Source organism: Plectropomus leopardus, chromosome 9 (assembly GCF_026936395.1).
Source record: "Plectropomus leopardus strain MGB_pleo_1.0 chromosome 9, ASM2693639v1, whole genome shotgun sequence".
Taxonomy (NCBI): Eukaryota; Metazoa; Chordata; class Actinopteri; order Perciformes; family Serranidae; genus Plectropomus; species Plectropomus leopardus.
In genome coordinates, this window is record NC_142184.1 from 25,119,295 (window position 1) to 25,146,915 (window position 27,621).

Sequence of the window (27,621 nt, forward strand, 5' to 3'; positions counted from 1 at the left end):
GAGAGGGCAGTAAAGGAAAGTGTTCTTTTCAGTAGAAATGCAAATATTCTACCTAATAAACAAAGGTTCTTCAATGTGTTTTGGGCCAGGGGCCCTTTGGCCGAAAACAGATGCATGTCAAATTAGGCAGATGGAGATTGTCAGGCAGAGGGCCAAATCAACTTATATCTTGACCTGTATTTGCTTTTCAGGTAGGTGAGGGAGGATGCTTCACTCTCACAGGGATATGTAGTTGCAAAGGGTAAAATGTGTTGGATTCATGTAATTGTGTATTTTCAGACACTTTGGGTTTTTTTTAAAGAAAAAAAAAACAATAACTTAGTGGCCCTGTAATATAGTCTTTTTTTTTTTAAATTATTTTAATTTTTTGCTTGAACTGCTATGATTGTGGAAACCATGATAACCAATCTCAATATAATGTATAATATGCTTATTTGATATAAAATGTATATTGCAGAGAATTGCAGCATTTTTTTGTGTATTCCCTACTTTTGTAATCAAACCTTAGTCCATGGTACCCCATCCAGTGACCAGTGTTATGTTGGGGCATCTCAGAACTCAGATTAAAAAATAAATGTATTTTTATTAATAATAAATAATCTATGTTTCACGCCAGTTGTGTATCTCTGTCAGCCCCTGATCATTCAGGGTCCTCATCCTTCAGCTGAACCCCTGTATCATAACATGCAGACCCAAAACAAACTATTTGTGTGGTTTAACAGACTGCTAACAACAGACGATACACAAACAGAAAATTCAGATTTTCTGCATTTATAAAACATGCAACTTGCTAGAAAACAATATATGTATTTTTTAAAATGTAAACTTAAAATCCCTTTTACACACACACAGACAAGAGACACACACACACTCACACAGAGTCAAACACAGGCCTTGTTACACGATTCTTTGGGTTGATCAATTTGGTGCTGGTTGTTAAGGTTGGTGCCTTTCCTCTCTTGTATTGATTCTATGTCAGCATTTAGCACAAGTAAACAAACTCTCTATTCAGTTAATGGCTGGTTTGAATGTGGTGAGGCTGTTCAAATCATTAAAGTTCCTCAGACTCAGACACGCGATATAGCTTTGGCATTTGCTGCACTTGTCACAATATGGCAATTTAACCACAATAAAGTTTGCCTGCTTCAATTTCATATAATGGACAGAACCTCTACCATCCTGGAGTTTCTACTTCCATCATAAAAGCCAGCCAGTGATTTTCCAACTTATGTGCGTAGATTGTTACATAGATTGTATGAACCATGCAGAGTAAATCACATGTATACATGCTGTATAATTTATGAGACATATTGGCTTTGAACTGCCTGTGGGAGGAATGAAAGTGTTGCCACATTTTTTTTTATTGCCTACAGTGTATACCTACATAGTTTGGACAAAATGTGAAGTCAAGATCAAGTTTCCTACAGGCTTAATGATTTGTGGTGGCAATGTGGTCAATAGGAGGTTGCTCAAGCATGCTAATGTCTCTAGGTCTGTCCTCCTAACGGATGTGAAGGAGCTTTCAGAAGCATATTTGGTGTTAAGTTGTAAACTGAGATCTGCTTAAGGTCATCCATGTTTCATATGTTTTGTCAATACAGGACAATATACAGTACTCGCACCATATACAGGGCATTTACTATATATCTATAATTATATAGATTTGGAGTACAGTCCGGGTTTTGTGATTCTCAAGTGTAAACTGGCTGCTGTAATTCTGCAATTTCACTTTGTGATTGATGAAGTACTCTATCTTTATATCGATATATCAGTGGAGGAAGAACCAGTGCTTCTTGTATACCAGGGGCTCATTTTCACCTAGATGCTCCCATATTTAAATTTTCTTCTCCTGAGGCTCTTAAAAGCTCAACCAGTGCAGCTGATTCAGTATGTTATTCCTGAATCAATGTTTGTTTTGGAGCAGAGACAACTGGAGGTAGAGGTAGTGGAAACAACCTCCCCACCCACACACATTTATACACACACTCCTCATAAAGGTCGATCACACAAGCTCCAGTGGACATATCCCTGTCTCCCTGAATTCCTCTGTCTCAGGCGGTGACATGTTTATATACCCACTGAGCATAGATCAGGGCAGAGGACAGATAATATGGAGCCACAGTGATGGATGAGTTCTTGTGCTTAGCCAGTCCCCAGCTCAGCTCTGTCACACACACACAACTTGCATTAAGTTTATGCACACAAACCGCCTTATAGGCACACATCTATACACACTCATCGTAGAGACATGGGAAGGTGTCGCTTTACACACATGCACAGGAAGTAAAAGAAAGTGTGCATGATTAAAGATCTCATGCACTAATGCACACGTGAATTGGTGGCCTTAGCACAATCACTGTGCACAGATGAAAAAAAAAGAAAACTAAAGTACCTTTAGCATCAAATCTTTAGTCTATTTGTTTCAATCAAACAGCAGTAGTGTCCACCTGTGGCAATCAACGGCTGTTGTCATGGAAACAAGTGGTACACTTTCTTAGAACATGAAGGAAGGAGGAGAGCGAGTAGGAAGAGAGAACATTAGATAATGAGGAGAGGTGGGCAGACAGTAAAGACCGAGCAACAAAGAAAAGGAAAGCAAGAAAGAGAAAGAAAATGTTAAGTTAATGGTTATTGTGGTCTGTGGTTGAAGTTGCTGATCTTGTGATCTTTAGACAATTTGTAGGTTTTTTGTTCGGCATGTTGGAGACTTTCAGTACAGAGCTAGTTGTCTACCATCTGAGGATTAACTGTAGAATGGCAGGCCTTGAGACTTCAGCATCTAAAGATCTGAATTTTAGAATTTTTTTAACACAGTGTGCAGGTTATTCTCATTTGCTAATGCCGAGCACCTGCCATGAGGTGAATGCTTGTTTTATTTTATTGATAAATCTCTCCACAAATGTGATCCATTCTCCTGAAACATCATAAGTTCGATCTATTTCTCACAAAACATGCAGGGATTGTCTACATAAGTCATACCCTGAAAGTGTCAATCAAACTGACCACTAAAGGGGCACCACAAATGCAAAACAAATGGGCGTGGCATAACACAAATCAGACTATAAATCATTATTGTTTTTCCAATCATTACAAAACTTGCAGGGTGTGTTAATTTCTAATGCTGAACCACATTTGTAAAATTATTTTAAAATCAGTCACTACTAGTTCCAAACAAGTAATGGCCTTTGCAAAATTTGGGCACAAATCAATAAGGGTTTATTTGAACAGTTCAAAGAACAAAATATATTTCAAGTTCTCATCACACAGGTGTCGCATTTTATTCTTAGCAGCAGTAATGGAATCGGAGTGTAAAATCAGCCGCAGCATCACCTATCACTGCAGAGATAAAATAAACTTAGCACAATTAAACTGCAACTTTTTAGTATGTTTTTAGTGTCCTTAATGAACACTGTATCTGTTAAAAACCAGAGAGGAAATATTAAGCCTGAAACAATGAAATGAATCTGCTGACCTATTAAACAATATACTCCTTTACTATGTCTGTATGATGTATGGAAAATATGCAATAACACTGTTAAATATTGTGATAACAATAGTACTTGAGATAAATACATACGTTGATATTAATGTGTGTGCAGTTCTGCTTTCAGTAAATGCTAAAAAACAATAAATTGCTCATTGATTTTAAAAAATGAAAAGGAAATTATTTCCACTATTCTTTTATTGAGCAAACTGAACATTAAACTAAACACAAAAAGACACCAATTAAAAAAATATTAGCAACATTTTAAAGTTTCATTTTCGACTGATACTCTCTTTTAACTACCTTAAACAATCACTGAGTGCAATATCACAGTATTTCACAATTTGTGCACAATATATTGTTTTTTAATCACAATAAAAAAACAATATATTGTGCAGCCTGATTTTTTGCCAGCCACTCTCGACTTTTGTCTCTGTCAGTAACCTTTTTTATCCCGTGATCTGATTCATCAGCAGTAGGGATGTTGAAGGGATGTTATCCGATCCTGTGAAGTTGACCCAACCCCGAGCAGGTCAGTTGTAAAATTATCCCAATGATTTATCCCAGTAAAAAGTGAACCAACTTCATAGTACTAAAAAGCCTAAGTAAACACGGAAGTTACCTCACTAACCCCAAATCCAGCTTTATAGTACAGGTCTCTGTTGGTATCTGGTCATGCATTTAGTTTTGATGTTGTGAGACCAAACTGTGTGAGATCTGTTCCTAAACTCCTTTTGGGGATGAGATTTATTGATTGTGCTGCTCAAACCATTGATAAATCACATTTTATGACAGCATCTTCATTCCAGGCATGTTCAGTCACACTGGATCAACCACAGATCTCATTGTGAACATTTTTCACAGGATCGATTTAATGGAAAGTTGTTCCAAAGAAAATTGTTCATCAGTCTCCTCAAAAACCCTGGCAAACTGTCTGCACAGCTTCATACCAACAGAGGTAGGTGAGAAAATGTGTTTTGTTGTGATTAACAGGGTGAGAATGATATGCCCACACAATGCAAAATGGGATCCCGTACGGCTGTCAAATCATTTCTGACCAAATAGATGGTATTATGTTGACACAACTGTATTAGCCCACATTAGCGTCAGTGACTTTAATGTCAGATCTCTGGCTGGATGGATGTGTTGTCACATTTTGGCACAACCATTTCAATCTGCAGTCAGCCGGTCAGGATTTGTCACTGGGATATTTAATAAGACCTAAAGAGGTGGTGTTTTATAAAGAAAATAATTAAAATTGTTTGCAGGGTACACTATGCATCCAGTTTGTTTACATTACATGAATGCATGTGTGATATTGAATGTTTATGTATGTGTGCATGTGCTTTATGTCTCCTTAGGCTGAAGCTAAGTAGGCCACTTTATTGCAGCACAAAAGGGGAAACATACAGTAAGTAAACAGCGCTGCATTGCCATGTATAAGTCATTTTGCTTTTCTCCAACAAGAGAAAACGGGGAGCGAGAGAGTGTAAGACACAGTAAGAGAGAAAGAGAGAACAAGCATCCTGGCTGCCTGACCTGACTCAGTTATGTAAACAAAATAAGTGTAGTGAAAGCAGCAGCAGCAGCAAACAACAGGGAACATTGCCTAATGAGCAATGGCATGCACAGATAGAGAGCAGCAGTGTGTGTGTGTGTGTGTGTGTGTGTGTGTGTGTGTGTGTGTGTGTGTGTGTGTGTGTGTGTGTGTATTCTAAATGACCTGCATGCTTGTTCCACATTTGTTTTTTAATTGGACAGATTTCTCAGCGAGCTTGCCAAATTAAAAAGGCAACCATGACACGTGCGACACTTATCTGTCCCGCCCTGCACCCTCCTCCTCCCGTCCTGCTGTCCTGTCCTGTTCTCATTGCCTCTCTTTCTCAGTCAACGTCTCTCGTCTGTTTTCCCTCCTCACTATCTGGTGTCTCTCCGATGGCCTCTTTACATTGCTGACCTCAATAGAAATGGCAGTATGAGGCAGGAATATGCTGCCAGAAACAATATACCTCGGCCGATAAAAAGCATCTGTTCTGCGCTGATAAAATGTGGGATTTGTTACAGACGCAGCCTCAATGGGTTCCAGCGAGGGGTTGCTTTTATATGTTGTTTGGGACATCAGATAAACCAGGTTTTTGGTTATGGGTGGCTAAGCCGTCAAATTTGAATATGCACTCATTAATTTAGTTGTTTTATCTTGCTTTTAATCTTAGTTTGCTGCTTGCTGTACTGTACATTCTGTGCTTTGATGGCCATTTTTTCTGAAGTACTTTGCAAACTTCTGTTTCTAGGAGTTTGGATCAACTCCAGTGGGGGCAAAGGGCCCAAAGACAAACAACTTGCTTGCAAAATGTGAAAATATTATTAAGAGTCATATCCTTGTAAAAGGTTAGAAGTAAACCATTTTGCATTTTAAAAGGGTGACAGGGGCCTCAGAGGGCTTCTACTATTTGTCTTATATAAAGTTTAGTCTTTCCACAGATTTGTTTAGCCAACTATTATTTAGTTGTAGCACAAATCACTAAAAAAAATGAATTAAAAAAATTAAAAGACAAAAATCTTCATTCTTTTTTGAGGGCCTCCTCCCCATTGGGGCTCTTAACAACGTCCAAAAGACAAAGTGCTGAAAGAACGTAAATACAGAGCTGCACAATGAAAGTGAATCTGAGGCTTGCTTTTTCTTTGATATGGTTAGCGAGCGTGTTTACAAACAGTAACCAACAATCCTGAAAATCTTTAAGGATACTCATGTGCATACAGTATTTCAGTTGAGGGCCTTTTTTGAATGTATGCAGGAGAAATATTTTCACTTTTGCAAGCAAGAAGCCTAAAGATGCCTTTTTTGAAAGCATCATCCACATAATAAAAACAGTTTTTCTACTTATAAATGCTTGAATAGGCCGAGTCAGAATTTTAACGAGGTCAGAAGACGAGTCATAAAGGGACTATTTAAGCCTCTGAGTTGTCTAGCTTGTCAGCGGAGCACAGAATTGGAAATGGCATCAGCACCATAAAGTCCCTCTTACAAAGACCTTCTATATTCCATTTGTTGCTCCAGTTGTCTATTTCCTGCTTCATCCTCGTCATTCTGTTCTTCACCATTACAGCCATGCTCATAACTGCACAGAGTGCTGTCAATGCAAGTAACAACCCGAGCAGTTCTTTCAAAACGCAACAGGGCACACACATATACGGAACAATCACTCACTAGAACCCCCACCAAGCACTCACACTTATTCCCAAAAACAGCGAGACATTTCTGAGCCAAACAACCATTCACTCATCCATTCACTTAGGAGAACATAAGTACTAAAAGCCAAAAAATTCTTTCTCAAGGACATTTCACTTTGGATTAAATTCAGCAGTATTTCTTCTTCTGTGCCTCTGCTGTGTTGCCACAGGACACACTGTACCAAAGTACAGTCTGGGGGTTCATGCCAGAGGCTGTAAAACTGGAAGGAACCTTGCCGGCAATTCATGAGCAAACCCATGAAGGTAGAACAGATAGATGTGAACGTGTACTGCATACTCTGTATGTAAGAGTGTGAATGTGAAATGTTTGGTCACCCTTGCCTCAGCTTCTATGTATGTATCTCTTCTTCTGCTGTAAATACTTCTGCCCAGTCTTCTGTCTTTCAACATAAGCCTGTATGTTGCTGTAGGTATTTCATCCGCTCCCCTGCAGGATTCCCATACTGTACTGATAATGTGGATGGTCAGGTATATACATACACATCATATACAGTATAATGCTGATCATCATGAGCTCTTTGTTTCACGTGTATGAGAGTGCAAAGAAATCTGACAGATACTGGAGACACTGGACTCTGTCAACAGCTGCTAGTATTGGATCAATTTGACCTAATAGCAAATAAGATGACATTCACTAATAGCAGTGGACAAAGTCTTTCTGTAGTGTCACATAATTTTTGTGCAGCCTAAAAGGCCAGGCCTGAGACTAACGGCACCTCGGCATCCTGGGGACAACAGAAAAGGTTTTTGGGATAAGGAGAGGTCTTCCCCGTGAAAGCTTTAGGACCAAAGGAAGCAGTAAACTCACTTTGGACACGTCACAGGATGCACCCTACTGTTTCCCTGACAATGCTACATTCAACTTATCTGTTACATTAGCTTTAAGCAACAGGTGGCCAGAACTAGCTGCTGCAGTTATGATGCATTCAAGCTCTATACAGTAAAATTGAATATTGGGTGAAGACAAATTAAAATGGTGTCATGATGTGCTCAACGTAATCTTGTAAAATGTAGTTTTTGGTGATAAACTTGACTAAATACAGTTGTTTAAAAGGAAAAAATGTTGATGTTTTCGCAGCGAGATAAAGAAGATATTACTTACTATATTAAGCTACTTTAGGATATTAGAAAGAGAGTCATGATATACATACAAAAAGCTTTTCAAGAGCATTTTTTTAAAAAAAATTTTCATGTAAAAGATTATTTCAAAGGTTGTTTTCATAAATGCATATGATTGTATTTGTGCCCATTTAAAGGTAGTGTAATGAAAGCCTGAATTACGTTAAAACAGTTAGGTTATTGTGCAGATTTCTTTGTTTCCTTGGCACAAAGAGGGAATAAAAAACAACAAAAATAAAATAAATAACAATAAAAAACAAAATATCTGCAGTAGCTATTGGCCAAACTGTTATTTAAACATTGCATCAGTATCAGGATTTCAACATCGGTGTATCCCTAGTTGGAAGTACATTTGAACTTTGAATAAAACATTTAATATTTTACTTTGCGTTGATCTGAATACTGGTATGTATTGTATGAAATAAATTCAAGTTCACTGTTTCAGACTTCAGAGAAGTCAGTATATTACATGATTGTTTTCTTGCATAACTCCCTTTGAGCTACACATGGGTGGGTGTGCAACATTTACATTTTCAGGGGATTAAGGCAGGATCAGCCACTATGTTGTGTAAGGAACATGCATATATATGTAGCCATCATCATGGACTACTCCTTTATATTTAAGCTTGCTGCAATGCAGCTTCCCTGTACAGACAAACACACAACTGAAATCATGAGTTTGTAGTCTATGTATCTGTATGTTAGTGACCTCTGCCATGAAAAGGTAAATGCAGGCACACTGGTCCAATTCATTTACAAGATGAATTATATCCTCCTCTATTATGCAGGCTTTCATGCAACCCTCACTGCATTTCAGATAATATTTTATTTTTATTAGAACATTTTGGTCAGTGGTGAAAGTTGAAGTAAGTTATTTTTGACCACCAAGGGGCAGAAAAACCCCTGAACAAGCTCTCAGCCCTGGGATACTGTTGGCTTACCTTTTACCAAATATTTTCACATCAGGAAGCACAGACCAATGCAAGCATCCAGTCAGAGTCAGATTACTGTAAGTCTAGTACTCACTGAAGCTTTAGCTCTAGTTTTCCTGAGAAACATATCTAGCTGCTACATGATAGACTTTCTTCGCAACTCACTGGTTTAACACAGCTTTTTCACACTGGGCGAGAAATGTGTACTTGAATTGTCTGAGCTCTGTCTGGTGATGGCTGCTTTCAGAGGGTGATGGTGAGAGCCATAAGACGAGACCTGTCACAATTATTACACAATAGCCTGATTGTGATTATTTGAGCTGACTCCGATCATTTTTAATAATCGTTAGATTAGATTTCACAATGAAGGAAATGTAAGGCTAATAATATATATGTGGAAACAAACAGAATGTGAATTAGGTTCATTTGCATCAGCTGAATTAATAAAGTGTCTACCTAAAAAAGGATCCAATGTCAGGAAAGAGACATGGAGTCAAAAAGCTGATGGGCAGGTTCCTCTATTTCAGCTCATACTGTATGGAAATCTATGTGTTGCTTATTAAATCATTGAAGCAAGTTGCTCATTTCAAGTAATAACAGAAATAGAAATGGCTCTCTTGACATATGGTAAAATTCATTCACATATAAATGACTAACCAACAGCTCAGATCATTAACGGTTCTCATGTGCACTCTCAATGAAGGGAACTGCATGCATGTAACTGGTACAAGTCCACAGCTGTGGATGCTTAAAGTATGTCTGAGTCTCACACACACTCAAGCCAGCTGGATGCCATCTCTGTGGGCTGGACATGAGAGGTGCTTTTGGGCGCAGGGTAGATCCCGTCAAGTCTGCGTGTGTGTGTGTGTGTGTGTGTTTTATTGGAGATGAGTCACAATATTAAATAGCCTCCTTAGTACATAAATGTCATTTGTTAACTTTTATTTAGTGAGTTGCTGTGATTTTTGTATAATGCTGTGTAATGTTCATAAGATACCGTTCAAAGTTCCACATATTTTAGTAGCATTTAAAATGTGATTTAGTTATTGAAAAATTTGAATAACAAGCTCAGAGAGCTCTAATAATATATACAATATTTTTTGGACCGTGTTTAACCTTATAGATTTAATTGTATTCAATTTTGACTGTTTTCTGAGTGTTTTCATCAATCATATTTTTGAGGGGCCTTTTGCCTTTACTCTAGGACAGCTTGAGGATTATAGGAAAGGGGGCAGAGAGAGAGGTCACTCCCTCTGAGAGTTTTCTTCTGTCAGACTAATAGACTAGTTTAAGTTTAAACTTCCATTTAAAAATCAAGGAGAGGTGTCATCAGGAACACCCCTACTAATGGACCATTAAAGATTTGTCAAAAAGTTGCAGCCAGTCTGGAACTAACTGCAAATTTTTGATCACCACTCAACAAGTTGGACAAGTCAGCTGTTCTCCTCATGACCTACTCAACCTACAATCTGGAAATGAAAAGCCATTGGACTTACCTCCATGAACGTAGTTGTGCAGTGTGCAGTCAGAAGGGCCCACTAAATGGATCAGACTGGACTGGCTAAAGCCAACTGTGTGTTGTTCTGCAATGCAAACACACAAGCACACACACCAAGAGAAACATGTAAAATAGCAGCAAAAGCTTACTAGTGTGAATTTTGTCCAAGCAAACAACACAGACATAAATTGTATGGATCTGTATGCTGTCATGGTACTGACATGCAGCCCGCCGAGCTGGTTAGCGTACCTTTTGGTGGATCCTCTGTGGTTTGAGTGAGCATGACAGAATTGTAGAATAAGTTATCAATCTTACCATCAAAATGACTGAATACATTTACATAGCAAATATATACCTTTGATCAACTTAACAGTTTGCAACAGTGCACCACAGCTAATTACTGAAAGCACATGAGGGGTTCTTTACTGACTTTATAGACAGATGACATAATTTTTCTCAGTATCTATCAATAACATGTCACTCTGAATAACTTTTTCACAGTTTAAGACAGGAAAATCGAATTTCTATAGTCCAAACCAACCACTAAGACATATTAAAGAATTATTGGCGCCAGCTAAAATAACATTTTTTACACTGACAAAATATTTCCTTTGGGCTTCATGCTGCAAGTTTATTATCACAGCACTGATAGAAATATTGACACAGAACATGGTGTCTTGTATTCTTTGTATCTGAATGTTCTCCGTTTACCCCGCTTAAATTCCTGCACATTGACTGTGCAACAAAAATGTTTATTAATTCAGGCTCAAAAAGGTCTGTGCTGTGCTGGTCGAACCAAAATGACACTACTAAGGATAACATTAGCATCAATCAGAACAGACAAGTGTTTCAGCTGATATTTGCAATTTATCTTTCAAATGACATGGGAGCTAGAGCTGCAACAATTAGTCAATTAATCAATCTTGATCAATTATGATATTTTTGACTGATTTGGAACTATTAATTGGACAAAAGAAGCTATTTGAAGATGTCAGTTTGGGCTCTGGGAAATTTTGATGAGCATTTTTATATTTTTTTTAAATTTTATAGATCAAATGATTAAATGACTAATAGTGAAAATAATCAGGAGATTGATCAATAATGAAAATGACTGTCAGTTGCAGCCCTAGTGGGAAACACAAACATTACATACACCTCAAATTTTCTGTTGCATTTCTGTTGCATTTTAACTTAATCTTAGGATTTGATTTGAGGGGATTAGTTTAGGATGGTACCTAAGTTAGGTGGAGGTGGCACCACCTCTTCAATCCTCGCTTTGGTCTCCAGTCTCTCCATCTTCTGAGCCTCGTAGCGCTTTCTGCCCTGCTCCTCTTGTTCTTCACTAGTATACTACAGACAGAGCAAATAAGCAGTATGATTAAAGTTTATCACATTGGATTAAAGAAACAAAAGAAATGGACTTCACTGTTGAGAGAGCGAGAGAGTCAGATAAGAGAGCTGACAGGTAAAATGCCAAACTTTAGTCGATGAAGGTCAGAACAACCAAATTTCCATGTACCTTGAGGGGCGGCACATCCATGACCTTGTCGACATTCTGCAGAGAGCAGGGGACGTACCACAGCGCTGCCTTGTTGGCCAGCTTCTTGGCACCTGCAGTCACAGAGAAAAGGTTGAATTTTAGCACAGAGGAGAATGTCAGAAAGGATTTTTACAGCTTTCTTTCACCAAATTCACTGACACAATTGTCTCTGAGTTTTGTACCAATAAACCAATAAGCAACAAGTTTTGACATGTCTTTTTAACGGAACAACAATGGAGCAGATCATTTCGAAATAGCTGTTGTCAAAACAGACACTTTTATTAACACCCCAATAAAAGCCAATCCAGTTTTTAATAATTCCAGTGGCGCCTCCTAAAGATTAACCCTTCTTCTACAGACAAAGGAGCAGAAAACAAATGCTGACTCTTTTCAAAGACAATCATTCATGCCTATTCAGAACACAAACTCACATTCATTAAATGCAGTCTCTCAGTTAGTTCAATGTTTGCCATAATCCCTACATCCTGAACTGCATTTTAATGTTGTGATTATAAAATGGATGAAATACAATGACAACTCACTCTTTAATTCTCTGCATAAATATTCTTCTTTGAGAGCAGACAAATAATGTGTCAAAACATAAAGAAGCACATCGTTTTTGTTGGCGAGGTGTTTTCTTCTGTGAGCATAGAAACGGTCTTCATGAATAACTTCTTTGAAGATGTAAGTGAAACTAAAATCAGGTGTCAAATGAAAATTCACATCTATCTTTGAGTCTCAAAAAACGGATTTTACTCAAATTTCATTCAGACTGACAAATGTGTTGGATAAAACTGTTAAAATCTGAACTGGCATCTGTAATGGCATTATGGACGTTCATACTAGCTGTGAACAGCACTTCAGGATGCAAAGTTGCTAAGTTTATCTCTCTTTTTGCTGGTACTTTGCACTTCTGTAGCATATCCTATCAAATGATTATGCTGTAGTTTAACCCTTTGAAACCTGGATTTCGATTTCATGTTCTTGTGCTGGGTTCGGACCCCTTTCACAAGTATTTAACCTTTAAAACGTGAGCAAATTTGGTTTGAATTCTTTTGGAAAAACGTGAAAAAATGCAATGAGCAACTTGCCAGGAAATGTCCTGCAAATTAAAAGATGATTTTTTAGAAAATTATTTTTAAAAGCTAGGGAAAAGGGCTAGGGGAAAAGATATTTATAATAATTATAATTACATATCTAAAACTATATTACAAAATTATCATAATTTTTAAAACAAGTTTTATGAGTCACCTTTTTTTACCTTTCATTTTTCCTTTCTTTCTTTCTTAACTTATTTTCTTGTATTTTTCTTGTATTTTTTACAATTTCTTGCTAATTTTGGGGTAATTCCTTCTTTTGTTTCTCATTGCCTCCTTCCCATGTTTTGAAAGAGATCAAGCCAATCTGCTCAGGTTTCAAAGGGTTAGCACACACACATTGCCTCTCCATTTTATCAGCTGGAATACAGCTGGACACCAAACAAATTCACCTTCAGTGACACAAACCTAGCTGTGTAAACTTCTTGGCTTAACAGGCTTTGAAAGTGAGCCAGAACAACATGTATGCTTCTTCCTGTGAAAAGACACGACACAATCTGATATTTCCATATGCCTCCATATACATATACTCCATATACAGTGCATGCAACATTTTGGTGGTTGGAGGCATTAGCTATGCCTTCCTGCATAAAGTTAAGACCCAGAAGATCAGAAGGCAAAACTCGTGGAAATCACATCTCATAGCAATCAGGCGGAGAGGTTGCCATAGCGATATCTGTTCTATTCCACTTACACTTTTTCCTCTTAATTCGCTAACAGAGAGAGAGGGGCTATTTTGAGGTTGTGTTGTTATGGCACATAAGAGAGGTACACAGATTAAAGACAGCACGGGGCCAGCAGGTCAGAGTGAAATTACACATCAGTGTGGCTGCAGCATCTGATCAATTCACTCGGTTGATGCGTCTCATTCAGATTTAAATTTATTTATCTAGTGCCATGAATTTTTTTCTTTATTTGATAAAATCATATTGAAAATAAAAAACTGTGACATTACTGTAATCATTGGTAGACCACACAGAGACTTAAGAGAAGGAAATGTTAAGTTAAGAAAAGAGAGTGGGAGTAGAAGCTTATGGCAGGCTACTCTTGGGGAATAACATTTGCATTTTACACCCGAGTTAAAACCGTGCAGACAGCCAGGCCGCGTTGCCATGCCAACCGCGCTTCTCTCCTCCTTCTCTCATTGGCTCCCGCTCCTGCCAACAACCAGGAAGTTGCCCATAGGAGAAAGGCATATTTACATATCCTTGACTCGACCAAGACTGAGTGACTCCAGTCTATTATTAGCTCCTGCTGGACCTTTTGAGTGAACTGTATTTAGGATGGAGGGAGGAAGGGGAGGAGTGAGAGAGGGATGGAGGGACAGAACAGAGGGTGAAGCACTGGAATGAACCAGCCAAACCATTCCCAGTCTGACTGACGACCTTTTTGACCATAATGTAACGAGGGAACGGGCTTTGAATTTCAAATCCTCCTGCCGTACATGAAGACAATGTCAATGATTGACAGACATGAAGACAATGTCAGTGTTTGCCAATACCATTGCCTGGACTGCCCTTTCACAGTATGTCTACCACCAAGTAGTCTGATTCAGTTTAGTTAAGTTTGATAAAAATAAAGGTTATCTTTGTGTGTGCCATCACAGGTATGACCTCATTATGACTGACTATATGCCCGGTCGTTTTTTAAACTTATCTTGAAACAGTAATTTAAAACACTGCAACATTAGTAACTAAAGTAGGAATGGGTAGTGGAGACAAAAAATGTAAATTAAAGCTATGCTGACGTGTGTGCGCAGCAGCACTGCAGCAACGTTCTCATGCTGCGTTCAATGTTATCTTTACATTACATCTTTACAATGTTTCTTTAAAATTTTAGATTTTAGCAAAAAAGGGAGAAATTTGTTGATATTCTCATAGAAATATAAAATAGATATTAGATATTATTTTTTTTAAGACTTTGTTCTTGTGAAATGGTCTATATAAGACTGAGTCAACAAAAACAAAATAAACAATGTAAAAACATTAGTATCAGCCAATACGTAATTTTAAACATTAGAATTTCACAACTGTTGCCTCCCAACTTATTAATCCTAATTATGGATGCATTATCATGCATCCTGTTGAGGGAAAAGCTATTTGAGACAGACTGTCGTCATAACATGCACTTTCTTACCACGCATAGAATATTTATCTGGATTCACTTTATCTTGTTTGTTTTGCAAAACGGTTGTAGAAACATTTGATCAGCACTGAAAAAAAGGTTTATTACATGTGTTGGTTTCTATCATGATTGCAGAGAACTGAATTTAGTCACGAAGGAGACGTTTCAGCTGGCAGGAGGGACAGCTGGCTTACTTAGCTAGCATTAATGAATTAGTGCATAGGAAGGTTTTGGCTGCATCCACCCTGAACACAAATCTGCTCACTCAGATTTCCCCACTCTATGGCACAAAGCTCAATAAACTGGCTGATAGCACAGTGACTTTGTGCGTGGTTTTTCAAGTTCATCTGGTGGCAACTTTGAAGCGATGAATGTAAAAGGGCATTCTGGCAGCTCTGATGACAGCTGAGACAAATGGCACCTGGCAGTGGTGGTAGGTTTTTTAATTGATGGTGTATTGGTGCAGCGGTGCATTGAGTGCATAAATGTCAAAGAAGTCATTGGCCTGTGAGCAGCAGGATATCTGGAGACAGTCCAACTAGCATTACTTGGCTGATTTTACAGGAGAATAATGTCAGCAAACAGAGAGCACTTAAGCAGTCATAAAATATACTGATGTGAGTGTAGCAACAATGGAAACCGCAGCCAAAGAGTCTGGCAGTCTGCTGCAAAAACAAATCAAATGATTCTGATGGTCGGTGTGTTTACCCTAAAATGTTCAACTTCCAGCTCATTACGGGATAAAATCCATCAAATCTTTTTTTTTCTAACTACAAAACAAACAGCACAGGTAGCTGTTGTCAAGCATCCTGAGAAACACAGGCAGACTGTGCTTTTTTAACTGTATGATAGGAGGCAGAATGCCAAATACTATGCTCCGTCATATTTAACTATAAATCAGGGCATTTTTGGTTGATGATTAGTGTTCACATGGGTGCTTAAGTGGGAGAAAAGTCCCTCTGCTACTATGCATCATCTAGTCCTCGTTAATCTAAGTTTTAGGCGTCAATCATTTGTTTATACCATTCTTGAAATTCCTAAATGCACATTTCTTTGAGTAGTCCCATTTTCCACTCTGCATGACCCTAAGATCTTCAATCTTTCATCATGTTGTTCCTTTCTTCCTCCTCTTTTTCTCTCCACAATCCCTGCCCCTTTTTATCCACCTCACCCTCATCCATTTCTTTCACCTCAAGCAGTTTCACTTGATTTATTGCTGTATTTTACTCGTTCAGCCCTCCGCTTTCTGCCACGACTCTTGCCCACCACCCTTCATTCTTCCCCTGAGCAGAAAAAAAACCTTGTTTTCTTTTCTCCTTCCTGAACACCATGTTCCAGGCTCAGAGACAGTGCAGCAAGGATCGTTCTCAATGCTTGATCCCCATGATCAAAACCACAGATTTTCCATTGTGCTGAGCCAAGGCTCCATTACTTTTACAGGCCCTCTGTGGAATGTTACAGACTGATAAGAGTGGATGAAATCATGCCAGGAGTGGAGTTTTGGGATGTAGCATGTTGCCTGAAAGGAATATCCAATACTCATTTTAAGCATTATGATATATTCTCTGTTTTGCATGTTCACATCTAGAGGTAGGGTGTCCTGATTCTTGTTGAGATAAAGGAGTAGGGCTAATGTTAGGGCGAAATGTCCCTCAAAACGGAGGTTTCACTTCGAACACTTTAAACTGAGTGTTACAAGAAATCATCGGCTGCTCGATCAACAAAAGAACCTACAAATCTATTGTCTTTGTTTACAGAGATTTAAAAATTATGATCAGAGTGCTTTACAGAGCAATAATATATAAAACAAAATATAGGATAGAGACTAAGAATGAAAAAGTAAAGATAAAAGATATAAAAGGTAAAATTAATCACGAAAAGATTTACAATTGAAAAGTAAAAATACAATCACAATTAAAAATAGCAAAGGTGCAGACAGGCGGTGCAAAGATAAAAGATTTAAAATCAAGTTTAAAAATTAATTTGCATTATCATTATTTATTTGAAGTATGCGGTGTAAAAACCTTTTTGCTTTTTCTTGCTAGCCAGTGTTACACAGTTACTGCTGATTTGTGTATGACAGTACTACATTTTGACATATTTCCATTTTGCATGGGGGTAATTGAGTAATTGAGTGCATTTGTCTATTGTGGTAAGTGTATTTTCGCATATGTATTGTGGAATGTGTATTGCAATATGTGTAATGTGGTATATGTTGTGATCTATGTATTGCGGTATATGAACTGCAGTATGTGTATAGTGGCATATGTATTTTAATTGTGTTTTCCAGGTTTATAGTGTATTATGGTGTTTGAAAGCCATTATTTAATAACACTATAGGACTGGATGTAAAAGCACTAATATAGGCACAAGAGCTGAAAATTAGTAATAGCTCTGCACTCTTTGTGCAACACATCAGTCTCATACTCTGTATTGGAAATATTTTAAATTGCATTGTCCCTATCAAATAAATAAATTCAAATTCATTCCCCAACTTCTATGGCATATGACCCCTGAAATGTAACTAAAGTCCAGCAGTGAAGTTGCTGCACTTGTCATTGCTCCTCTAATCTCAGTGCTGACCAGCACGGTAGAAGCATGGGTTTGCAACATTAGCCTAAAGAGCACTACTTGGGCCTCATAATGATGCAGTGCTCTTTATGATTTTTTTTACTTGTTTGCTCAATTGACAGCATGAATCTTAAGTTGTGAACAAATTGTGAGCCTCCTGACAACTGCAAAAAAATGCCCAAATCTCCTGCAAAAGAAAGCACTACCGCAGAAGACAGCATTTTCGCAATGTCCAGCAACACTCATTGTGTCTGTTTACATAAAAACAAAGCATCAAAGACTGATGACAGATGATCTGATATCAGGTTCTTCAGGGGTTGTCCCATTAGATTTTAATCATGACTGCTTATAACTCTGTTCCAAGGAGCAAGGTATTCAAAACCGAGGGGTGGAGCTAAAAATAAGAAATGGGATTGGGCCTGAGTTTTGATTTTTTGTGAGCACCTCTGAACTGAGAGATAGAGACCAACTTTACAAAGAAGATGTGCCACAGTTGATGTACTACAGTTATTCTACATAATATTCTACATCATTTTCTGTTGTACTCAAATGACCTTTAATCTGTTGCAGTGTTACTGGTCTTGTAACAAACCTCAGTTACATGCCTCAGGAAATTCTTCTGTGCTCCAAAAGTGAAAGCACCCCTCCTTTGTAATCGTTTTTGGGTCTTACACCATTTTTTTTGTTTTACATCTTTTATTCCATTTTAAATTTAGATTTTACAGATTTTACATCTTAGGAATTACACGTCTTATTTCTTCTGCTGTGGGTGTTAATGACTGGACGATTGAATAATACAGGAAAGCATGAATAATTCTGTTCAATGAGCTGCAGAGCTTAATATAAACCTGAAACAATATCTATATATTTTTAATATTGTATGTGTACGTTCACATAATACTCTAACAGTATGTGCAGTTGTGTGACCAACCAGGATCATGACAGGAACTGTCATGCTTATTTTAAGCCTCAACCCACAATGCATTGCTCTCAGCTCTGTCTGTGCATGTGTGTGTGTTGAGGGGGTGCAATGTGTGTATGCAAATGTATGCCTGAGTGTACATGCAATATAAGCATTATTACCTCCCCAGGAATTTGTGTGAATGTGTGTTTGTTCCAAGGGTGGCAGTGCACAAACACGTGTATATTATTTATCCATGAATCTTCAGTGCTTTTTCTTTGTGTGGCAATTTCACATCTGCAGATCTAGTACACATGTGTGTGCAAAAGCCTGATCTTGTGTGTGCGTGCATGCCTGTGCATAAGCAGCTCGCTAACATGGATCCACGTACATCAATTGGAATCTGTGAGTGTGTGATTGTGACTGTGTGCAGTTTTTCTAGGTATGTATGTGTATTTTCATCGTTCTACATACATGGGTACATGCAAATATGAGTACCAATGTGTGTGGGTCTGTGTGTGAGTGCACGCGTGTGTATGTTAGTGCGCATGTGCAATCCCCCCAGCGGGGACAATCATCACGGCTCGTGCCCACAGTAGGCAGCCTTCCCCTGGGGGGCCGTGACTGAGGCCTGCCTGACAAGATGCTGCCTGACTGACTGTGGAACCTGGGTGCTTTCCTCCATCCGACACACACACACACACACACACACACATACACACATGTGAAATCAACATGGATTCACAGATAAAAAGATGCTTGCACTTTCACACAGAGTGTTATCTAGTGCCACAGTATATAAGGAGCATGCATGTTTATATATACACAGTTGCAAAAATATGCATTGCTGCTTGAGCACAGACTCAAAGGTACACAAAGGTGCATAAAAATATAAACATAACCAAAATAATGCAAGTATACAACCAAGCAGTAGTATTTCTTTGTCTGTGTTCCTGTCCAAATCATTCATCAGTCTTTTGTGCAGGAAAAGATCTAGCCAGGAACGTGTAAAACCCTGCCAGTCCTGCCTCTCTTTTCAAGAGAGGGAAAGTGTGTGTGAGAAGCTGTAGGTGTGTGACTTTTTCTATGCAGAATGTGTCAGCATTTGCATATCAGGCTCCATATGCATGCAGGTCTTCCCTACACAACTACATGTGTGTGTCAGTATGTGTCAGGTACGTGCGTGCGTCTTGTCGCAGCATGTGTGCAGGTACATCCACTTGGCGTCCGTGTCTGACTGGGCCACAGTGTGTGAGGCCTGACGCTAAGCCGACATGACAGAAGCAAATAATGTCTGCTCCCGTTATCTTCTCTTCCCCTTCGGCCCCGCAGGAACCTTTTAAAGGGCCAAACACTGATGAAATCGCACACACATGCATGCATACAGTACAGATGCACCCACTGTGGATATGCATACTGTGCACCATGCAAACACACAGGTGTAAAATGATGCATATAAATGCAAGGCGCAAAGAGAAACACATCTAACATAACCTTTCTCACAGTTATTGGAAAAAATTCCTACACAAATCTACCATCTAAAACCTAAACATGTACACAAACATGTGCTCAACCATTTATTTACACAGCGTTGCATAATGTGTACACAAACGGACAATTCTACTGAGGTTTGGATAAAAATAAGGATAAATAAGTTTATATGGATAGCAGCTGTGTCAACTCAAATGCACACACAAATGCATACTCCCATACATATGACCTACTTCCTACAGCTATGACCTAATAGAGCACCAAGCTGCAGCCTCTCCTCTGACTCTCTCTTTAATGTCAGGGCTGCTTATTTTTCTGATTCTAGGCCATAAACTTATCTGCTCACTCTGCATAATACTGGAACATATTATTAGTATACTTTTAATTCATTTTCCTGGATTGGAATTGATGTTTATTATGTGTTGTACTGTTTTACTTTTGTTAGACGGACACATAAATCTGTTTATATGAATCAGGGTGAGAGCAGAGTTTGTTCATATATAGTTTGGGCAGATGTTGTGTTTGGCCCACGCAGCCTCCAGAGAGCCCAACAGCAAAGTTTGGTGTCCCAGAGGAACTTAACTCGACACGAGCTGAAGCTAAGCTCATCTACGCTCAACCCACACAGCCGTGACACTGAATCTACACTTACAGCAGACTTTAGAACTTTGCATTTTTGAACTATGAACTGCACTGAAAATAAAACATATTAATGAAGCATGGAGCTGAGAATTGGCTCATAAAATGACCTGCATCTCTGTCTTTTCTGTTTAATTACAGAATAATAGACAACCCCCTGATGACATAAAATGCTAATATGGGGAGAATGTATGCTAATTTTGCATTTTAAAAAAAGTTAAAATATGCTTCTAAAAGTGCAAATATCTAATATTTATAACAAAGTATATCAGGCTGTCTTAAATGCATTGCACTGAGTGGGGTACCTGCAGACACCAAAGGTATACTTTTTGTCATACACCGCTTTTTTCTACTGGTTCTCAACCTGGGGTTCACGATCCCCACAAGGGGTCGCCAAAGCAACACAGGGTGTTGCAAAGCCGATTTCATTTTTATTGGTGTAAGAAAACATTTTTGAAAGAAATATACAGTAGGACTACATCTCAGCATTTCTTTTATTTCTGTTAGGAAAACTAAATTACATTTTTATTTTTAAAGTTTAGATTCTTATAAAAGATAGAACATTTAAAAAAAATCTCAGGTTAAAGGAGCAGTGTATAAAATGAATGGAGATTTTTTGGCATCTATGAGGATTGCAGATGGCAACTAACTAAAACGTCTTGCAGCTAGAACTCCTTCAGTGTTCATCCTTCAAAAACTGCTTTATTTTATCATTTGCCTCAGACGGCTTTACAAGAATGAACCCTCTGTCCTCGGACCATCACAAATAAGAAAAAAAACACCAACACAATTTATCACCATATAAATATAACACAAATAATGTTTTCTTTATACCACTGAAAACAAATGATACCAGTATCAAATGATGCAAAAGAAAAGCTGTTAAGTACTAATTTGGATTGTACTCGGGATAAAAGCTGCTATTTGTATCAAAGTATCTATTTTCATTTTACACAATATGCAAATTAGCTAACTTTCCTGAAATAACAATCTGTTTAGGTTTTGTTGTCAGACAATATTAATTACTTAACTTATGATGTTTTGCGAAGACATGAGTTAAAATTTTGCTTTGATGGTTGGTTCTTACAGTACTCTGTCATCCCTGCATGTTAAATATGTTGGTCTATGATGGTTACAGAGGTTTTACAAGACTGACTTTGATTCTGTCATTGTGTTTGCCCATTACATGAGTACATATAGAATTTAAGAATAAACCCCACATCCCTGCACTGAATCATAAATCCTGTAATGTACATCAAATCAAACGCTGTTCTGTTCCTGATCTCCCCTCTTCGGGGCCCTTCCTGAAAGGCCATTTACTGTAGTGGGCTGTCCAGGCCAATGCCTGCATGTATGTATGTACGCTGCTCTCCACCTGTCATCATATCCCTGCCTCCGCCTCCGTCAACCTGCTTCCAGCCCAGCAACCAGCCAACCAACCAGTACAAGCCTGTTGCTAGGGCAACGGCTGTCTAGGGGATACTTCTTTTGTTTCTCACACCTCCTTTCCTTCATCCTTCTTTTTATCTATCCTTCCTACCCTGACTACTTCTCCTCCTTCACTCCCTCTGTTATCTTTTTACTCATCGATATGTCTGTCTGCCTCTCTCCTAACGTCCCTCTGTCTGTCTCGCCCCATCGTTCGGTCTCCTTCTCTGTCTCTTACTCTCATGAAGATGGACAGGTCGCTCTGATGCCACAGATCCTTCTAAGTACAAATTCATTTAAAAAAAGGGGAATAAACACACATCTGAGGTTGCCTTTGTAACATATCAGGAAACTCATTTACAGCAACATCACCATGATGCTTTGAATACATGTGTTATAAAGTATAGACATTCACCTCAGTTTGCAGTTACAGTATGGTTAGCACATTACATGTGGTTGTTACAGTCTGAGCATCACTGTTACTGCTGGCATTTAAAGGTTCAGGGATTACGCTAGGTCAGCCCAATGTGATCCTCCCTGCTTCTTTACTCAAGGGACTCTGGGCAGTGTGTGTGTGTGTGTGTGTGTGTGTGTGTGTGCGCGCATATAGATATGCATGTGCTTTTATGTGTATATAGCACCCACTAAATGAACACATATCTCAATGATAAACAAGATTTACGGACTACATCTGCAAAAATTGGCAAACATTCTAAAACTGGAGATCAACATGGCTCTTGGTTTCTGTTCCCTTGTGACAGCACCTAATGCAGCGCCTCATGAAAGCTGTGTTTCATCTTTCAAGCTTCTCTGGGCTGTGTTACTTATTGTGTGCTGCCCTCTACTGGTCAAACAGCAAATCAGACTCTGCCAAATGAAATATTCAACAGTTGGGCAAATTAAATGTTACAATTCAATAATTTTTCATGTTTAAATACTAATAATAAAATTGGTGACAGAATTATATTAAAATTCCACAGCAATTTAAAAGCATAACTGTTTTTGGTTTATTTATGTTGCTTACTTTCTGTATGCTTATTGACCCTTTATGTGCTTGTTTGTTTACTTTCCTTCATTACATGACTTTTGTATGTGTTTATTATCCTCACTGATATGAGATTCCTTTTAAGCCCCTCAGGGTTTCTTAATCTCACATGCACAACTTTGTCTTCTTTGGTTGCTGTATTTCTGTTTTTTGGTTTTGTGCAAACAAACTTTAAAACTTACTTTTCCTGCCCACATACAGCCAAATTCATGACAGTCAATTATGTAAATTCTGTGCCTTACAGTGAGATGAAAAGTAAGTTCTCAGTCAAACTGCAGTCAAATTGATTGACTAAAAAAATTTTGTGAAAGACACGTTCATTTGTCACAACAGGAAAAACACAGGTGCAAATAATGAAAATTAATGATGGCTGAACTTTATTTGGCTGTTTCAGTTGAGTTGCAGCATCCTGACATTGTGCATGCTGGCTCACTGTTAAGCGGTCGAGACCTACTGGGACATTTTAACACAACGTAGCCATTGTTAATGTTATTACAAACAGCTGTGCTTATCAAAATGTCTACAATAAATTCCCTCGTGAAATGGTAATCAAGGAAAATGGTTTCAGCTGTGTGATTTAGAAATACTACTGAAACAATATCGTGTAAAGTGAATGTTTTATGGATGCCTGGTAGACATTTATTGCATGTTAATCCCTCTCTCTCTGCCCCATTTCCTGTCACTCTTCAGCTGCACTATCATAAAGTGCAGTGTGACACATTGTTTGTGCTGCGTTCGTAAGATCTTACACAGTGAAAAATTTGAACTTTAATAAATTGTTCAAATGATCTAAGATGTAGAAATCTTAGCTTACACTGAATTCTCTGGCCTTCAATCTCTGTGAGAACTAGTCTGCAAGTTAAACTTAAAACAGTCTATGGTAAAATCTCAGATATACTGATTGACATTTCAATGATTTCTACAGGACGCAGAGGCTGGGCTTAGAAACACATGCAGGCTGCAGCGTCTTAAGATGCAGAAATGGTGTTTAAGAGACCATATGACTTCATTCCAGGCAGCACAGGCTTAAACTTATGTTAACAGAGCAACAGCCCCCACATCGCCTGGTTTTTATTTGTTTGCCTTTTTGTTTTCCTGGTTATTACAGCATGTATCGTAGGTGCCACATATTTGTGTGTGTGTGTGCGTGTGTGTGTGTGTTGTCTATCTTCCTGCCTGTGAATACCTGTGCGCCTGAATGTCTGTCATTCTTTTTTCGCCTCTGCAGTGATGCGGGAGAGAATGAGGCTAAAGGTGAACGCTGCAGGTCTGGCAGTTCACATAAAATTACTCCAAATGCAAAAATCTTCTTTAATTTTTTAATTTTCTAACTGACTGTGTAACAGCATTATGAATATTAATTATGCAAAACAAAGTTATAATTTAAAGAAAAAATGCCATGAACAAAAATCACAAAACTCATTTAAATCTAGTACACTTTTAAAAGGATGCCTGAACTTTATTTTGTGGTTTGTGTCTGTTGTGAGAGTATCAGATGTTACCCACCTGTGAGGATGTTCTCAGCCACGACTTTGACCTGCACCTCCAGTGAGTGCTTAGAGGTGTAAGTGATCTCAGCAGTGACGTGAGCGACCTCGCCGATGAACACAGGAAACAGGAACTCTGTCTTCTCCACCCGAACCAGAGCTGCCAAACAGCGGTCCTAGAGAGGAAAAACAGCAGACCTAAAACTTGACAAACATATTTTCACAGCAAAATCATCACCCTTAGCAGACTGATAACAGTCAGGGTACGCCACAGAGACACTTATCAGCGAAGTTTAAAGGTACAGTGATGTCTCCAAAAGATAAATACAGTTATGTGCCACCTTTGCATAAATTAATTTTTTTAATGATGAGCTAATTCTTCTGCACTTCTGTATCTTCCTGCTTTGGGTGTTTTTGGGTGAGTGTAACCTGATAGAGCAACTGTTACTGTGTAAGCTGCCTGAAATTTCAAATACTTCAAAATCAATGAATGGCAGACGTCAGGATGAAATCCCGCTGTACCATAACATTACTACTGAAGATAAAGCACAGAAATGGAAAGGACTTGATGTTTTAGATGAAGGATCTCCATTCTTGATTACAAAAGTTTAGTGTGTCAATGCCTGTTGTGTCCAAAAATGTGTTTGTCCTTAAATCTTATCTGAGCAGTGAAACATGTATGCTCACATTGTTGTAGTAGTTGAGATGGCAATCAAATGATGCAAGTCAAAAGCCGGTTAAAGTTCACCAGGTGAAAAGTAAAACCAAGACAGTGAAAAGGAACAAATGTGTGTGAGACAATCCTGATTTAAAAACAAAAATAATGCAGCCATGCAGTTTGGAAATGAAAGATTTAAAAGCTGTTTTATACCGTTATCAAACCAAATGACCTATGTGGAGCTTTACCATGGTTTCAGATTACTGTCTCAAATGAAATAAACCAGTTATTTGTTTTAATACAAGACAAACTGTATTCATAAACATTTTATGTTCTCTGAAGCAGTGATTGTGAAATGTTTTTGGGTTTTTTTTTTGTTGTTATTTTTTTAACTAAACCCCTTAATGCAAAGCAAGGACCACATGCTGCAGAGGGAAACAACTCTATTACATTTGCCTAATTTTCACATTTTGGATTTTTTTCTTCAGATTTCATATTAATAAAAGAAGTGGCTAATGTAACTAATAATGTTTTTCTTTATTGAACACTTCACATTTATTGATTATTGTGCACAATATATTTTTGTCGATTCACGTTAATTCACTCAGTGTGCGAGTGTGCGAGTGTGTGTGTGTGTGTGTGTGTGTGTGTGTTGTCTGTCTTCCTGCCTGTGAATACCTGAATGTCTGTCATTCTTTTTTCTCCTCTGCATTGATGCGGGTGAGAATGAGGCTAAAGGCAAGTCAGGAGGCTCACATAAAATTAATCCAAATGCAAAAATCTTTTTAAATTTATTAATTTTCTAACCAAGGGTGTAACAGCATTATGAATATTAATTATGCAAAACGATTAGGAACACTTTTAGAAGCAGGACACATTTTAGAATTCACATTTTCTACTAATAATAAACCACTTAAAGGAATGCTTCATCCATAAAATGATCAATCGTTCAATCAATCACTCAACACTTGTTACGCAGAACTGGTGAAGAAAATTTTGTTTTTCTTGCATGCCTCCACAGTGAACGGAGAATCCAAAAAAGGCAAACATTCTTCATGAATTTAAGTAAACAGGGTCCAAGTCTTATTTATCCAGTCATATGCACAGTAGTTCCTAAAGACATTCATTTACCCTTACACATTAAATGAAGAAACACTTCTGCCTACCAGGAGCATGCCCAGAGTGTGCATGAGACTGATTGCACTGACCTCTTTTAAATAGTAAGGTTTTTAGCAAAAATGCATGTGTTTGGGAAGCACTGAGGATACGACTGGATAAATGAGAGTTTGATAAAACTACACGAGTTGTGTGAGTGTTTGTAAATGGATATTTTTATATAGTTATGAACAGTTGTGGATATAATTTTGTTAAATGTTGACCCCATTTACTTATTTTTTGATTCTTAGTTCACCATGAAGGCATGCAAGAAAAACAAAGTCTTTTTTTGAATTCAAGGTCACATGCTATGAGTAACTGATTTGGTCATTTGGTCATTTAGTGTTTGGAGTATTCCTTACCTAAACAACATATGGAGAGAAGTCCTGCAATCTTTATTTACCAACATAACAATAAAACAGTTTAGAGTAGGGTCTGAATGTAGTCAATGTCTCTTACCCCGTTCTGTGTGTTGCAGTGTCGTGTGCCAACGATGCATCCAGCCTCCTCAATCATCTTGAGGATGATGCCGCCGTGGACGTTGCCCACAATGTTGGCGTCGTCTGGCCGCATGATCCTGCAGTGAATAGAAGATAAGTTAGCATGACTGTGGATATGGCAGTGGGATTAACAACAATAATTAGCATCATGTGTTATTACTATAGCATCTTGTAGTAAGAGTTCTTGTGATCCTGTTGGAAATTAAAATAATATCCATCATTAAAGCAGAAAACCTGACCAGCCTAGTCACCTATTGTTTCTGTGGGAAGTGGCATTAAGTTGAAACATCGCTGAGCAATGATTTTTATATTAAAAACAGTCTCTTCTTTGTCTATAACAACTGGTACTTAAAAGGTAATTAAAATTTTAAAAGTAAAGTCGGAGCAAACAACTTGGGACAGTCTTGGGTTGTGTAAGGCAGCAGATGCTTCATTCGAAATATCACAGTTTTTGCAAAATGTGTGTGGGCGGTGTTTTCAGTTGAAGTCACTGAGCAATAGCTAACTGCATTTCAAACACCTGACATAGTTACTGATTTATTTAGTTAAATCAGGCTGATATTTAGTTGAAGTTGTAGATTGTTTGTTAAGAAAGAATCTGACTTGTGTCTGTTGACAAAAGGAGAACTGCTCTGATGTGCTCCTAGATAATCACTCATGAGTTAAAAGGACTTCTGTCGCTGGAGAATTGTAAAGATTT

At 38.2% G+C, this 27,621-nt stretch overlaps 1 protein-coding gene across 4 annotated transcripts in view; it reads right to left on the minus strand.

Annotated features, from left to right (window-relative positions):
• acot7 (acyl-CoA thioesterase 7) overlaps positions 1 to 27,621 on the minus strand; it is a 76,516-nt gene that overhangs the window by 40,163 nt on the left and 8,732 nt on the right. For 2 of the 4 annotated variants that reach the window (XM_088082340.1, XM_088082339.1), the window contains 6 exons: positions 26,881 to 26,998; positions 24,628 to 24,784; positions 11,805 to 11,896; positions 11,521 to 11,635; positions 10,535 to 10,549; positions 10,284 to 10,370 (listed from right to left, as the gene is read on the minus strand). In XM_088082340.1, coding sequence (XP_087938466.1) covers positions 10,284 to 10,370; positions 10,535 to 10,549; positions 11,521 to 11,635; positions 11,805 to 11,896; positions 24,628 to 24,784; positions 26,881 to 26,998 — 584 coding nt within the window. The remainder of the gene's footprint in view (positions 1 to 10,283; positions 10,371 to 10,534; positions 10,550 to 11,520; positions 11,636 to 11,804; positions 11,897 to 24,627; positions 24,785 to 26,880; positions 26,999 to 27,621) is intronic. The other 2 variants (XM_042491913.2, XM_042491912.2) reach the window with 1 other exon arrangement.